This window comes from Microchirus variegatus (genome assembly GCF_963457635.1).
Source record: "Microchirus variegatus genome assembly, chromosome: 21".
NCBI lineage: Eukaryota > Metazoa > Chordata > Actinopteri > Pleuronectiformes > Soleidae > Microchirus > Microchirus variegatus.
In genome coordinates, this window is record NC_139822.1 from 14,546,612 (window position 1) to 14,564,175 (window position 17,564).

The following is a 17,564-nucleotide window of genomic DNA, read 5'->3' on the forward strand; positions in this document are numbered from 1 at the left end:
CAACTAAAAGCAAAACAAAACAAAAGGCCAAGAATGATGCCACAGATTTCTGCACTTTATACATTTAATAATCCTGTTGTGTTATGGAATTTTGAAATGCTATAGAAGTGTTTTCACTGATTTCTAAATTTTAAAAAGTCACCGGGGGTAGTAAATGGAGACTGATAAATTAAGAACCTTTAAAAACAAACCAAAATAAACCCATAGACCCATACAAATAATGGCACCCATGAAATGTGTGTTGGCTGCAAAGACCTGTCAAATAATAATCACTTTATTATAAATGCACTGCAGCATCTACACGATATCAGTTAGAGCTCATCCGACACTACAAGGTGTAGTGATCTTGAACCAGTGATGTAAAATAGTAACTTTGCAATTCTAATGACTCAGCAAGAGCAGCACAGTACTTCTTAATACTGGAAAACTGGTTCGCTGTCATCTATATAATACACAAACAACTGCAGGTGTTTTCAGAAACTTAAGTTGTACATTATAAGAGCTAATTTCCCCATCTGTACCAATGAATTTCACTTGACAGACTGGCTGTTTTTTTAGTAACCAAAGACAGTTTTATGGTAAGGCTGAATGATTTGGGGGAAATTGCGTATTTTCTAGCATTTATTGCAACTTGAAGTCAAGGTTCAAGTCAGTTATTAACTGTGTTGTACAATGGAAATTATGTGATGAAGTTATATTAAGATTACTCCTTCAAAAACATTAACTACTATACTATAATACTCTAATGCAAAGATGAAAACATGTATGAATTACATTTTTATACACTCCAATACTAGACTATCACCAATCAAGCAGATCTCTTGATTGTTTCTGCATGAATCCTTAAAATTAAGTAAAAATTAGTGGGGCACAGAGGCTTTTATTCTTACCATGAGTGTATTTAGACACAAGTCAACCTCAGAGAAGAATAGCGTGGAAGGAACTAAAACAAAAGGCATAAAAAGTAATATGTAACATGTTTATGCCTTTTTTGCTATGGTAGTTATATTGAACTACATTTGGAGAGAAAACCTCTTAAGTGCTGGTATCATGGTGTGGGATGTAAGACGACAAGAGGCTGAAGTTGTTCACAAGTCTAATCTGAGTGTTTGACAAAAGGGGAGAATCAGAAGTCGAGTGATCTCAGCCTTTACTTCAACCACACAGAGGACCTCCTTAAGAGCCTTTCCAGTGTTGTGCTCATTGTTTCCTCTGGTGCTTCACCTTGTGATTTCCTTTTATGCCAGCAGCACTTTCAGTTGACCCTGACCTCAACAACACTTAGAGTCTGCACACTGACAAGGTAAAGTGTAATAAAACTACATTTCATTTCTTCTGAAGATGAGCAGAGCAGAGCTTCCTTAAAATGCATTACCTTTTGACTACAAACGCACGCAAATCCCATCACAAACAAAACACATCAGGCGGTTAACAACACATTCATGGTTATTCCAGTTCACAGACAGGTTCAGTTTAAGCGTGTTTACTCCATTGTGAGAGAGCACAAATGGAAAAACAAACATCTACTTTGTTGTTTCCTTGATTAGGTCATGCAGTTACTTGTCCTTCAACCACAGGGCCCATGCTGACGTCCTCATGACAGCACCATCAGATTTGAGCTCGAAAAGTGCAACTACCATCTCTAGCACCACTCTCCGCTCTACAGCTGACCTGACACGCTGACCCTTCTGTGAAAAGAAACATATCTGTCACTCAGGATTCATTACGGTATTTCCCAGACAGACTCCTGTGTATGGTCAAAACTGATTTACCACCACTGTCTAGGTTCTTTTTTGACATTTTGAACTGGAACTGAGCCTGAGAACAAAGAACAGTCAGAGAAATAGCAGTATGCAGTGGGCAATCAGGTGGTTTTGCTGGGCTCCTGTAATTAACAACTTCAGCCAGATGAAGCCAGGCATGACCAACAAATTAACATGCAGCAGCTTTCACACTCTATCCCACAGCTCAGTGAGCAGAAAACCAATACGGGGCCACTCTGAAAATAGCCCCAACCACAGATTGCCCTTTCTACCACAATTCTACCTCTGATACTACAAGCAGATTCAACAAGTACGCTGAACAAGTTTCTGATCCTGGTTAGTACAATGCCATAACCACAATGACACGACATGTTTAATCTTGTCACCTCATAGACAGGTTATTTAGCAACATCTGCTACAAGGTTAACAAGTGTGATTGATTGTGAATACTTTTCTAGCCAATAATATGAACAAACAAATAAAATGGTATAAAACTGTGAGCAATGAATAAAAAAGTCCCCGTCTCGTCCTACAGCAGCCCATCTTTCATCACTGCTTCCTGTCCACACAGGAACCAGCAGCAACCAGCAGCAACAGGAGGAAATCTTTCCTGAAAGCATCGTGAGTATTGGGGACAGTAACGTCGGCCCGACTATCTGCTGCTGAACAGACGGACCTTATCTTCAACTGCACATGAAGGGAAGAAAAACAGAGGGCACGCAGAGCGACATGTTGCCCTCCGATTTGGTTGAAGTCCGGTCTTGACATTGAAAGTGTGCCATGGCGGTGTAAAGGTCTAACTATATTAACTTCAAAAACAGCAACATCTGCATGAGCCCCTAAACACGATCACTGGTGGCTGTCACAGCTATGACAGTGCACAAGAAATCAACAAAATCAGCAGCAACATGGTACTATTAAAAGTTTACAAGCAAGCATGCCCCAGTTAAACAATTATCTGAAATGCCAAACACTCCCATAAAGATTTTGACTTACTCCCATCTCTGTAGTCATACAGTATCTTTACTGTTAGACTTTGCCTGAAAGTACCTGGCAGACATTTTTTTAAGTTTGGATAATTTTATTGTGGTTATGTTTTCATGTCTGACTGAATTTTGGAAAAATCAGTCACACTATGAGCTTTTTATTAGATTGTAGGACTGCATCCATTACTACGGTGTTGTTTAATCTATTTTGCTTATGTGGATTAATTGTTTTTACTATTACTATTATTACATAAGCGTTACATCCAAAAATATGTATATGAAAGTATAAACACATGAAAAAAGAAACATCATTTTGATCCATATTATTCGATGTTCATCCTTCAACAAAATAGAGCAATACATACACGTTTGTGACCTACTTTGAATGCACGTTCTGGAGTAAAAAGCATGTCAAACACTATATTGTTCCTATAATAAGTCCTTTGCAGCTTTCCTACAAACCCTGCAATTCCCTCTTGACAGATTCCTTCCTCTCAGTTCTTTCTCGGCATATCCACTGACCCCATTTTGTTTGTGATGCACTGAGAACAACAGAATTGTTAAATTATGTAAACTACAGTCTCTAATACTACAATCTTGGTTGTAATGCAATAATAATGGTGGGGTAATATGCAGAAGTGACATATGCATACTGACAGGTTGGACTATTACTTTCTGTTCATAATTAACAGCAGACATTAACTATCTGACTGACACAGTGTGTGTTTTGGAACTGGCATCAAGACTTACATCTGATCATGGAATAGAACCTCCACAATAGGATCAAAGCATGTTCCATTTTGTGTGATACAAAACTACTGCTACTTCATTTTAAACATTGATTACCATTCTGATGATTACATAATTGGTCATTATTATCATTTTATAACATGATTGAAACAGCTCGTCGCCCATGAATGAAACAACGGGCTTGGTCACATTAACAATTATTCTTCATTAATATTATTAAAGCTAATTTTCCTTGGGCAGGGTAACCAGATGGACAACTGAACCAGCTTCAGAGACGCTCAACTCTCCACAACACTTCACCTTTAAACGCGTCAATTGGGACTAACACCATGTTGGTGCTTCTGAGTATTGAAATATGGACGACTATTTACATTTTCTACGTTTTAAAACAGGTTGACACAGGAGTGATGGCAACAAAGGCTATGGTGAGCACCTGCTCCTCAGACACGGATGCACTGACCAGGCAGGCAGCATCAGTTAGCAGTGGCTGGCTAGTTAGCCGCGAGGAGCGCTAGCTCCCATTAGCTAGTATGCATTATGACAGTGTCATTTATCTGTTATTAGTGCGTTAAACGTGTGCATAAACATGCAGGGTAAGTGTCAACATTTTAAACAGCAAATGCAGCGTTGTGTCATCAATGTTACCAGTGAGTTAACTTAGTAATTAGTGAGCGCAGTTGACAGCTGAGCCGGCTAGCCGGATTCCCTGCCTGACGCTGTAGCTGTCGGCTGATGCCAGTTAGCCTAGCTCGGCTAGCAAAAGCTCGGCGCTGCAGAATGAAAAAGCTCGGTGACATTTCACTCACCTAACAGTGAGCGGAGGTGTTTGAGCCGGGTGAGCACATCCTTCTTTGGGTCCAGAACTTTCTGTGTAGATTTCTTGACGTCTCCATGCCCCCTTCGAGTGAACATTCCGCTGTGAATTGCAACCGTGGAAGCTGAAATCACCTGTGTTTCACCATACACCGAGCCTCCAGTGTGGCTGTCACTTTCCTCACCACTACCCTATGCTTGCTCGGTAAACATTCATCTGACGGCCACCAGTGTCCTGTTTTTTTTTGTGGGTGTGTAAACACGGAAGTACAGCACTGACAGAGAGGAGTGGTCACTTCATATGAATCCGCCTCCTTGTTTATAACCATGCCACCTTGCACTTCTGTTGGTCCTTTTCGACCATTTTATTAGTTTATGAGTAATTTCATTCAGTTGTCTACAGTAAGAACACACTATCATTCTTTTTTTGAGAGAGATTAACCTCAATTTGGTGCTGGTGACGATCTAATTCCATATATCATCAAACTGAAAACTGGCACACAGCTCCAGTCTGTTAAGAGATGTATATATATTAAACACTACCTTTGACACAAGAGAGGTTTGATACTAATCTGGGATGTGGTTGTTTTATTAGCTCCCAAGCGCCCCCTTGTGTTCAAAACAGCACATTACAACACTACAGTGCAGGAGATGGATTTGTTCATTTTATAACCTTAGGTTTCATATTGGAGGTTATTGTGTTTTGTTATTGTTAAATATGGCAATTCAATGCATTGCACATTAGCATAAAGTAGTATTTAACTATATTGATGTAGCCATACATTATATATAGATATATAACATTTACAATACTACTATTATGTATATTTATGGTCTTATTTATAAGTCTGGATTCCATTTAGATGTTCCAGGACACTTTGACATCATTGCATATTAGCATATAGTAGTATCTAACTATATATATGTAGCCATACATTATATATAGATATATAACATTTACAATATTACTATTATATATATTTATGGTCTTAATACATGAAACTTTACACGTAAAATTATAGTACTGGACTATTATTCTTGTTTAAAATCATATAAAGGGACAAGGATTTCAAGTTCGGATTGAAGATCATTCCAGCAGCATCTTTAAATGAAATATGTATGTAATGTACTGTCATATTTGAGTAGCTATAACTAGGCATCTGATATGCCAAATATACTCAATAAATGTATGTCTGTGTGGACACTATACATACACGACTGTAGTATTACAGTTCAGGAACATGATCACTACTCAGTGTGTATTAAAATCACCGTCGGTCTTAATATAAAGCCATGAACTTCCCTGATTAAAGAGACCTGCACTTTTTTTTGATATGCACACTCCACTATGGTGATGCACGCACAAAAGAAAAGGCTGTAACAGCCTTGCCGGCTCATTCAAGCTCCTGCCACTTGACACTTCAATCTGTTGGGTTTTTTTTTATTTTTATGAATAAATGTAAGAAGAAATCTGGAGGATTTTTCAAGTGGAGGAAGCTCCCCTGTAGTAAAAGTCAACGCGGGGTTACGCTAGATTGAACAGAGTTCGCCGACTTTATGACATTAATGGGTTTTTCGAAAAATAATTTGTTTCACTTGGTTGTGTCGACAACAAATTCCATCTTGGGAGTTAAAAAAAAAATAAAAAAAATTGTTAAAGTGTTCTGAGATGAATTAAGGTTAAAGTGATTGGATGCCTCCTTTAATCAAATCAGACTAAAGTGACATTATGTGCAGTCTCACACTTTTGCCTGTCTGCAGCTATCTGTCTTATTTTGGAGGCCATTAACATTGAGGCTAAACTGGGGTAAATTGTTTTATTTGTGCGCCGTAGAAACATCTCATTGAAGATGGGTTAAAATGGAGTTTAAGTGCTGCGTGGTAAATACTGGCCGTCTTTTATAAAGAAATGCATTACTATCTGTGCCTCTGTATGTCGTTATTTCATGTTACATTATCCAGTAATGTATTTTTAAGACCACGCATTATGAGAGAAAATAAATAAAGCAGGTTTAGTGGCTCTTTATTGTGGTCACAAAAAAGTAGGGAGGACATGACAAAAGTTGCCAGGAGATGGCGCCTAAACCATTTGTTTGGGGATAGGAGTCAATGACCGAGCAGGATTAGGCAAAACACATACACATAATAGTTTATATGGGTTTGCGCCCATGAATAAAAAGTGCCCCATGTATGACTTTCATATATAATGCATAATTCAGCAATAGGGATAGAAATTATAATTAATGAAAAAGTAAGAAAATTCCACAACAGGTGTACTTTGAATAACTCAAATTTGTAAGTAAAAAAAGCTTTCATCAGAATTTCTTTAGAAGTCAACTGTGAAGGATCCTATACTCTTAATAAAGAAGACAATGATTGTATTCTATTTCATCCACCACCCCCACATACTGAGCTCTGGCAGTGTGCGGTAAGAGCGTTCATCTCGCTTTTTTTCAAGGTTCTCAATAGTGAGCGTCTTGAATGATATGAGAGGAAACAGAGGGTAGCGAGAGCGGAGGCCAAAGAGGAGGAGTAAAAAAAAAAGAGGAGTAAAATCAGCCTTTGCCCTGCAGTTTGGTATGACACTCATTATCTGAAGTGGGCCATTCTGAGAAAGGAGGAGGTTGCCTGTCACAACAGATGTTGATTACACAAAACAGGGTAGTTTGGAGGGATGTGTGAATAAAATACAAGGACACACACACACACACACACACACACACACACATGCAAACAGACGCAGACCCACAGGGTTATTGTTGGTGCTTTGTCATCAGTCCTAATTGATTGTAATCACCATTCCTCCTCGGCTAAACCTCCCCTGTTCTTAAAGGTCAGGTTATAGCTCATTATCTACGGAGGCATGCACCTAAGATAAACTATCAACGCTAACGGAGGGATTTAATGGGCTCTTCCCTCTCTAATCATGCACCTGGAAGTATTCTGTGCCCCATTTCATTTTTTTTTTTTAAATGATATACAATATAAGCTGAGGCAATTTCACTCTACTGTGGAGCCCTGCACTGTGTTCTCAAAGATAATCCGGTGCAGAATAAGACAATTATGTTGCCAACTGTGGCATTATTTATTTAAAAATAGGATTTTCAGATTATAAACCATTATAGTTTTCTTTTTGTTGTTGTTTTAAAAAAAAAAAAAAAAAATACAGACTGGAATCGCCAAGTGCCGGTTCCTGCCAGTGAAATGATGTCCTCCTCATGACCAAATGGTGGCACTGTAGCCTTAGAAATGCAGGCCATCTCTCTCACAGCCAGGCTGTCGGACTGATTCCAATCCAAGGTTTGAAAAGCACTTGTCTGCTCTAAATTGTTCTTATAAAGAGCTCGGAAATACTTGACTTTTCTCCTTATGTGGTTATGGATTTCCTTTTTGAACAATTAAGTGCCATTAAAAGCTAATGTATCCTGTTAAACCACATTAAGGTGTTGCTGCGGACAGTGGCACAGCCATCCATCCGAAAACGCTGTGAATAGGAGCCAACTCTGGGAGCAATTTTTTCTTCTTTTTTTTTTTTAAATCTATATCGGACCATTCAAGAACTTCAGGATGAAAAGGATCAAACGGGAAAATGTCCGCAGGGCTGCCGATGTTCAGGCTGTGAGACCACCCACAGCCGCTTGACACAGATGAGCCACGGAGAAATGAAATAATGAGACAAAAAAAAAAAACCCAATCTGTGTTTGACTCAGCCAGGAATCACACATGAATAGAATCTAATACAAACACTCGTCTTGAAATTTCCATGGCACTGTTTATGTTTTTGTCACAGCCGAGAGTAGTCATTAAAAATTACATTAATCAGGATTTAATTGGATAAATTTCATAAAAAAATGTGTTCCATCACAGACCCACAGTATTGTAAAGTATCACCCTTTTGTAATGTGGCAGGTTCCACAAATATGACACAAACACAAGCCCACCAGGGGTCATCATAGTGCCCTGAACACATAAAGGTTAGCACACAATTAACAAAGTTTAAAGGACAGAATCCCTCATAGTAGCATCTATTTATTTTTATTCTCAAACCCAGATACCGAGAAATGGTTTATTATCATGCTTTGACTGATCCACAGTCAGTCTACCATTAAAGGTATCATGATGACGTTATATGTGTGAGCATAAGCCATTTCTTAGTCTCGTGTAAGGCACACTGTATTTTGGAGCACATCTCCATACAGGTTAATGACTGGGGGCACTTTGAAGTAATTAAAACAAGAGCATTATAAGGCAGCGGTTTCACATAAAGGTACTCACGGCAAACATACCACCCACTTAATTAAAACTCTTTTCCCCACGACAACATTTTGTATCTTTGCAGGTAATCTGCTGTGAAATTAATAAGGAGGCAGAATTAAATGACTAATGTTGGCAAAGAAAGGCTATTTTTCCCTCCCCTGCCATACGCATGACAGGGGTCTCTATCTGGAACACATGATCCTCATTGCATTGAAAAAAAAAAAAAAACAACACCGCTTCGAGTTCTCTCCATAATCTGATTCCAATTTCACTTGTGGTGTGACACCGCCGAGACAAGTCAGGGGGACGTTTAATTGAAACGCCAGCGCTTTTAATTGGATTCTGTTAAGATGGGGGGGGAAATTAGCTGGCGATATTACAGTCTCGTACTTTTAAAATGCTGATACGGGATGGTTTTCCAGCCGGGGGATCAGTTAAAGGACGTTTTGATATCGTTTGTACGTTGAAACGAATTGTTGTCGCTAACAAGACAGTGCTTGAGAGACAATGCGACACTTCAGAATGCTCGACAGGTTTCCGATGTTAACGTTCTATAAGCAAAGTATACACTGCTCCACATCGAGATTATGCATTGATCACGTTGACCCACAAACGCTCATTACCAATAATGCAATATGCAAGATATACAGTATACTGCATGGGAAGTGGACCTGTCATTCACGGTAGCTGAAGGCATTAGCTCCATACTCAAGCATGTTCAGGTAATGTGTGGGAGGAAGTTCAGCGAAGCTTCTTTCACCTCCTGGGTTGTGCTCTTTTCCTACCTCCTACATTGAGATATGTGAAATTTTTTTTCTCCCATTCTTAAGGCCCGTGTCACCCTGCTGTGGCTGCGCAAAAAAAACATCCCTGCTCTCCCACTGCTGATTCCTCCACCTACACCCGTGACCTCGTCTGATAAGTTTGGAGTTCAGCCCTTTCACTGATTAGTTTGCTGGAACATTCAATGCCCATGTTTACAACCCCGTGTCACCCAGTCTGGCACTACCTGTGTGTGCTTGGATCAGCAGGGGGGATGGCACACATGGCCGGCATGATACTGAAACCATTATTTATACACAGCAGTTCTCTGGTGGCTTAAGCTGAGCCAAGTCCCTCAACCTCAGAGGGAAAGAATTGAAAATGCATTTTCTAATTCTAGGAAATGTAGATGTCAGTGCGAGATATTGCGCTCTGTATGGGAATCATTTGCCCCGGGAAAAAAATGGGAATCTAAGATTCATATTCTGTGGAAATAAGTGGGCGTTAATAAGTGTGCTGCCGAAATCCAACCCTCTTTAGTATACCGCGCGAGTACAGTATGTGAGCGTGCACGTGCGCGTGGATCGCCTGAATTGAATTCGCATGTTTGTCTGTTTACCGTGGGCCCAAGTTGGAGCCACAGGAGTGTGAAATAACAAGCACAAGAGGGATTTCACGCCTTTACAGAGCTGAAAAGATATATATATATATATAGAAATATATATATTTGTCAGAAAACTCAGTGCATTTTCATCCCCGACAAACTTTGTTTACTTCCCACTACTCACACCCGTACCTATTTCGAAATCCCAAACTCCCCTTACCCCAAACAATTAAACGGCGTCATTACATATGGGTTCCCACGGGTACGGTGTGTCCAGGTTTGCTTATGCTACATCCCCTTGTTTTATCGCCGCCCCGTTATCAATGGAACAAGGTGCATCATTAGGAAAAAGACAAACAGCGCTGTTTCCTTTCCAGGCGGACGCAGTGACACAAAATCAATGCTCGGTTTCCCATGAGCACCTAATTAGGTGGGCACTTGTGCACTGTTGAAACACGGGGGCCAGATCTCTCTTTGTCTGCCGAGTCGATCGTGTGAAATGCGTGAGAGACACCTTTCGGCGCTGATAAAGTGTCAGACGGGGCGAGGAGTAAACACATAAGTGACACTTATGGTCTCGCACGTCTCACTTCCCACCTTTGCGCGTTTTGGCGGACTTGATGTGAACTTTATCGGCCGCGAAGCATGTCACACCGAGGACAATTAATGTTTGCTGTCTTAAGTAATGAATGCATCTAATGATAATTAGTTATATTGTATGTTAAGCCCAATTTATACTCCTGTGTAAAGTGCGTGTCCGTCACTCCGTCAAGGGACAACGGAGACGGCAAGGGCTGCGATTGGTCCTCAGGACAGGCCGAGCTAACGCTATTCTGTGCCGACCACAGTGCGCACCGAGCGTCCACAGAGGCGGAGCTGATCCCCGCCGACAACGTCGCTGCCAAACAATAATATATTAATACACAAACCACGTGTTTAGACTAAATGGCTAATTTCTCGCCTCAAATTATCTTACAACTGCGTTCCGTGACACAGAAACGTGAGAATCGGCCACAGTCTTTCTCTCTCAGACGCCATAGCTCACTGTAGCCAAAAGCACAACAACCTTGCGTAGCGACCCCTACAGATCGGGCGGGAAATTGCAGTGCGTATCCGTCACCACGACGGAGAACCATGAAGGCTCGAGGGGTCTCCGTGGTTACGCAGTCGGATAATGCAATTGGAGAAGTATAATGTGGCCTTTATAGGATATTAATTGCTGTAAAAATGGTTGTAGGGCCACGAAACAAGTGCTGCACGTGGAGTGCCACGCAGAAGGCAGTTTTCTAAAAATGACTTGGAAGAGGTCTGTAAAAAAAAAAAAAAAATTCAAATGTCCAAGCCCTTTCCTATAAACTGTTAGAGTGACACTTGCAAATTCCCACTATGGACAAGGTGGCAGTACAAACGCAGATAGACGGCGGGGGAATAAAAGGGCCTTCTCATGACAAACTTTCCGGAAATGTCAGCCTTTCATGCTGTTGAGAAGACCTATTTCATATCTATTACAGCAGGCGTTCTGTGTCCGATATTTCAGATTTCAGTCCTCCCCGCACTGCAAATCCTCTGCCAATCTTCCACCCTTAAGAATCTCTGCCAGCGCTGATGCATTATTCACCCCCCCCCCCCTCACCGCCCCACCCGCCACCTCCTCTCTCCTTCTTTTGATGTGACAGAACAAACCGCAACCTATTAGGATTAAGGCTTTGAAAAGATCTTTGATGCCGCTCAAGGTTCCTTTAAACTGGGGAATGACAATATGAGCTGTGTGGCAGCAGATGCTGAATGGAGTGATTGCTAGTCCTCCTCGGTGAAGTCTGCTCTGCTGTCACACACAGGCACACGTGTGCTCATCTGTTTTCACACACACACGCACATGTACGTGCATGCACGCGCACGCAAACAAACACCCGGCAGCATCCACCCTTTACCTAAAGCACCACAGCTGTCATTTACAGTGTAGGTATTGTGCTCACAAATGCAGATTTGGTTCAATACTTTTTTTTTTTTTTGGGTCGTCAGAGATGAGGTTGGCTCTGAGTCATTGCTCCATCTGAACTGCTGCCCAAGATGAAGACAAACAAGCATTACAATACCTTGCATATTCTCCTTGAAAAGCCCGATTTGTGTTGTGGAACATGTCGAAGGCGACGGCGGCGACACAAGGGGGGGACAAGGATGTTGGGCGTCTGGAAGAAACAGAGGAAAAAGTAAAGCCACTTGTGTGCGCTAACGATTTCCGTACGAGTGCACGTGAATGAGAAATTTGCAGTTTATTTGGCTGAGTTCAAGGTGCCTCACTTTTTCAGAGCAGAGATTCTCGAAAGCACGCAAGATTTTTTTTCTTTTTGTTGTTGTTGTACATTTTTGCCTCAACGCTGACAAGCTCATCTGATGATGCTGGAATGATGATGGAATTCTACAGTGAGGAGGAGGAGAGCAAATTAAGCAAAGATGACATCTTGAATGCTACCTGTACACTTTACTTCAGTCACAGAGACGTAGCCGAGTGCAAAATACCACCGCGACGCGTCCCCCCTCAATCATAAAAGAATTTAGCTTCCTTTATCTAATCACTACTCTGAATATCTCTTATCATACCTGCCTCACCCCCACTGAGGTAGCCAAGGACAGGTGCGATGCGGAATTAAATATTCAAACTTGGGTGATTCCCAGAGAGATTTTTATTTATTGTGGCAAATTTCACGCGTGATCCTATTTAGATATTCACAGGCTGTTTTTGCGTCGGCGTCTGGGGTTAAACGCGGAATGTCACCGAGAGACTGTCGCTGCAGATAGCCGGGTCGGTGGAGAAATGAAGCCATGGGGCACGAGGGGTAAAAGGCTTCTCGGCGCACAGTTGGAGGGACAAGTTCTCAGCGAGCTGCCACCGCAAGCACACACAGTCGATCAGCATCTTATCTTCGTGACTCTAGATTAAAATGCTCAACGTCGGCTGTCCCGCCCTCTCTCTGCAGGCTGAAGGCCTTTCTATATCCCTGAGTGGAAGAGCTCTAATCTCCCTATGAAGTAGTGGGAGCCTGTAACTGGCAGAAGATGGCTGCAAAAAAACACAAAACACAGGGAAGCTCGGAAATTAACCGTCTCAAACTGTTCCCCATTTAAAGAGTAACTTGAATCATAATCAGGTTTGATCCTCAATCTGCATATTTTGATGCTGCTGGTTGAGCTCTCTTTACAGAACGTTGTGAGCTGAGAGATACTCTGATTGTCCTTTTTTTTTCTCACTCTTTCTTCTTCAGGAACTGTTATCGTAATCCAAACAATTGGCTGTTGAAACCGCATGCATCCCCTTTTGTGGGATGTGGCTGGGAATCAGATCCTCCTGGGTCTTGTTTAAAGTCCCCGTCCAAATGAGCAGGGACGAATTTGGGGCTCTGACAAAAAAAAAAAAAACAGGCAGGAATAAAGGCGAGAGAAAGCCTGGACAGACAGACGGATGAGCCCCGGGCTCCAGGGCTTTGACTTTGGCCAAACAAACATTTGTTTTTCAAAGTGTTTTTAAAGTCGGGCGGATTAAGGCGGATGTGGACCCAAATCCCCCCCCCCCCCTCCCTCCACCACCCTTGCCCATCCATGGTCTTGTCAAATGGTGCACTCAAAAGAGAGGTTGCACCTGTTAAGGCAGCGCAGAGGAGCAGGGCCAGGATGATACTGAGCAGGGCTTTGTGGGTATCAGAGTCACAACAAAGCTGTCAACCGGGGCTCATTCATCTTTGATGTTCATTGATGAGGAAACTGTTGGGCCTCAACAGGGCATTGTTTCCCCTAAGTGGTGCCCATTGATAGCCAGAAAGCCACATTTGTTTTTCGTCTCTGACGGGTGGAGCTAAATTTAAAGGGCTTAATGGTGCATTTAACTGGTCCAAAAACACTGTGCTTTGGATCCCTCCTCGCACCATTGGCTCGGGCTGTCTTCCTGCTTCCCTAAATGGCCGATAAACAATAATAAAATGCTAATCGCGTATGAATGGCCAAACACCAGTGGGCATGCATGTATCGTCAAATCCTGGGCTCCTTCTGAATGCCTGCTGCGACAAATCTTGATCCAGAAACCAGGCGGTTTAACTGCTCCTTCCTGGCCCGCTTCGCCACCTCTCCACACACTCTTTGTCACCAGAAATCTGGATAGCCTTCATAGAGTGCATTTCTCATGCTATTGTTCGGCAAATCATATCCTCTTCAACCGTTTTCAGGATGTGACAAGATAAGATAAGGGGAATATTAATGTCATATCGCACCCATCTAAAATTATGAAAATGCATGGGGGAGAGGAGGGGGAGGGGGGGGGGGCACCGAGGGCAGGAAATAAAAAATCAATTTGCGGCGCTTCCATTTTGTGTATTGCCGCGGGAAATAAAACAGTGATTTTCCCGCGTTATCTGTCTAAAATCCAATTAGAATCAGGTTAATTTAGTGGCAACAATTTCAAAAACGCTATCATATTGTCCTATCAGCCGATGCCTTTGAGTGCTCTCTGTTGGTAAGGTGTAACTGTTCAAATTTAATCATGTCATGATACCATATCTGACTGATGCACAATCTTGGCTATCGCTTTGCGCACGTGGCGAACGCAGAGACACTGCATTAATTAAATCCTCGATTGTAGTAAGCTTACAATGTGCTCCACCTTTGAATAAGCGGGCGTGTAACTGTTCTACAGATCCATCTTTTTCTTCTTCTTCAGAAAAAACACACCGAGTTACTCACCATTGAAATCGCAGCTTAACCTTGTTTTCCTTGTTTTTTTTTGTTTTTTTTATCTCTGGGTATTCACGTCTCCATTCTGCAGATGCACTGTTTTCAATGACATTTAATTAATGAGGTTGAAACTCCGTAAATGTACATTACTGTTTTTAGTAACCGCATTAATTCTGCACCTGATTATGATGCTTTATACGGTTCAGACGTGTCTCCCCTCGCAAGGACTGCTGGATATACATGTTCACTATTGACCACTGTGAATCCTCTATTCATGAATATGAGTCCTTAAGAGCTGGCCCACACTCTTGCAGAACAAAAAAAAAATGAAGGACTCTTGCTTTGTTTCAGCACAGACATACATAGCCACATCTTTTCTTAAATAAGAGTCTCTGTTTACACCTTCAAAGCACTGGAAGGAGATGTCTTTCACAGAGTTCCTTTACCGCTCCCTCCTGATTGTTTGCAAGCTTGATTTGCTTGGATTCTTAAATGATAGGCTCATATATAGAGTCCCAGACTCCATTTGCATGGGCTGTGTATTGGTTGGCTGCCTCCTTAAGCGTGAGGAGATATGCGAGAGCAATCAACTATTTCTATGGCTGGTATAAATGGTGACGGATGGGAGATGAAGTTTGAATTTTTTACCACTCATTTGTGCTTCAATTGCCAGAGTGTGTATTGCCTGGTTTTTTTTTTACAGACGGGAAATAGATGGCTTTGTCACTCAGTATGCATAAACTGTTGGTCTGTGTGCTGTACTCCGGCAATGGAAATGATTGCAATTCTATTTGTCTTGTGAGAACGACATTGTTACGAAGTCTGAATAGTATTTTTTCATGAAAGGGATTGTTTGTCCATTGTGCAGTTACTTCCCTCAGATATTATATGACATATCTACGAACCCTTTCAAGCGCCGACACCGCTGTTATAATGTGATGTGTTGAGGGGGAGCAGGAAAGAAACTTCACACTTTACATATTATGCACACACCTCTGTCATTATTGACCGTGCACAGTTCAGTCCGATGTAACGTCGTCCTGTTATTTCGAACAGGAAAGTGGCTCAGAAGCGTCGAGCGTCGAGCAACAACATTCGCACAAGTGCTGGTAATTATAAAAGGTGCTTATTCAACACTAACTGCCACCGCTGTTTCGAGATAGCACTTTGTCTCTTCACCTAAAATGACACACTGTCGCACATGCGATCCCGTTCAAGACCTCGCCGTTTTGTGTCATTCCGCACTTGAAACCAAACGTATATTTCGATCAAGACGCGTACGGAGATAGGTGTATCTCTCTCTACATTCACAAGAGAGGGCGAGGGAAGGGCTGGCTGGATGGTGGTGGGGCACCTCTCTTTTGTTCACTCCCCTCTCTAACTGGTAGTGTTTGACTTCCCCCAGCCAGGAGTGGGTAATTCTGGAGCTCTGTGTGAGGTTGTTAGATCACTGAGGCCCAAGACAGCACCATTCTTTGCAGACCCTTGACAGCAAATATGTGGTAATGATATTGTCTCCTGCTGGGTAATAACACACAATTCAGACTGCCACATACTGCAGTCGCCGGGGAAAAATGGAGGGGAGAGGGGAAAAAAGAATTACACTGAAGTACTGGAGGAAAATGACAGGAGAAATGTCTTCAACCTGAAGTGCTATATTGAAAAAAATTCACTGCGGCAGGACACTGCAGTGGGAAGAACGGTTTTATTCTGCACTTCTCAGAGTGATTTGGCCCGGAATACAAAGATCACTGCTACCTGGGATTGGAACGCGGTGGTTTCCTCAAGCAAATGTACATTTCTGAGCAATTGAGTTTCCTTTTTGGATGTGTTGTTTGTGGAGGTATGCATAAATAATAAGTCTGGCTCTTAAATGCTTAGGATTAGCAACTGGGGTTGTTAAAAAACCACGGCTTCAAAGTCCTTTGTGTCCATATTAACACATTGCAAAGTTAGTGTTTAGCATAAACAGCATTTTCTTACCATGGAGACCTTCCATTGTTAACCAGACCACACTGGCAGACTCAACCTTGACCTTTGTGTTGCTCCACTTGCTTCTCGGCTTGTAACTGTCAACACCATCCATCACCGGCCAATCAGGCCCTGGGACGGGGGCTGGTCCCCCTGCTGTACTGTGAAATTGTGGCATGTGATCCTTAATGTGCGTGAAGTAGACAAGGCTTCGGCACAATACATCAGTCTTCGGAGGGGGGGGGGCTCCTCTGTGCTAGTCTATTAGCCCCCTGCTGTGCCCCTGGCTGCCTGGATTTATTCCTAGGGATAAGTTGGAATAATAGTGTTATGTCTGCATGCCACCAGTCTTAGCCCTGCTCAGGCCTTGGGGCTGGCTGTCAATCAGAATCCTGACCAGTCAGGCAACATGTCACATAGCTGACATACTCTATCTTCCACCACCGATATATTAACAAAACATATTTTATCACCTCCTTTTCTAAGGGAAATCAGCCAGTGACAGCTATGAAGGCTTTGGGCATTCCTCAGCTCCAAATGAACCCTGTTCTCACTTAGTCAAAATTATCTTATCTGCTTGTGTCCATGATCTTAGATACAGACAGTGAAACGTGTGTGTGTGTGTGTGTGTGTGTGTGTGTGTGAGAGAGAGAGTGACTCCTGCTTATTCATACATTTTACTGCCAGAGCAGCATTGTGCAATGGGCTAAAATAAATGAGAGCACCGTGAAAAAAGGTAGCCTTGATAACGCACGACTGGGTGAAAAAGGGAGGCATATTGAAACGGGAAGAATTCATCTTTTCTATCAGCCCCTGCGCTCATGAGTTGAACCAGGTATTCAAATGGGTTCAATCTGCGGCGCTCAGATTTGCATAACACAGACAGATGAACTCAAGTGATTGAATTGGGCAAGGTGGAGTGAGGAAAAAGGGAAA

General features: G+C 42.1%; 1 protein-coding gene across 1 annotated transcript in view; it reads right to left on the minus strand.

Moving 5' to 3' along the window:
* Positions 1-4,411, minus strand: part of ralgapa2 (Ral GTPase activating protein catalytic subunit alpha 2) — a gene marked incomplete at both ends in the record, with an annotated part of 76,627 nt that extends 72,216 nt beyond the window's left edge. The window contains one exon of the mRNA XM_083907903.1: positions 4,306-4,411. Coding sequence (XP_083764029.1) covers positions 4,306-4,411 — 106 coding nt within the window. The remainder of the gene's footprint in view (positions 1-4,305) is intronic.
* Between the last annotated feature and the right edge of the window lie 13,153 nt (positions 4,412-17,564).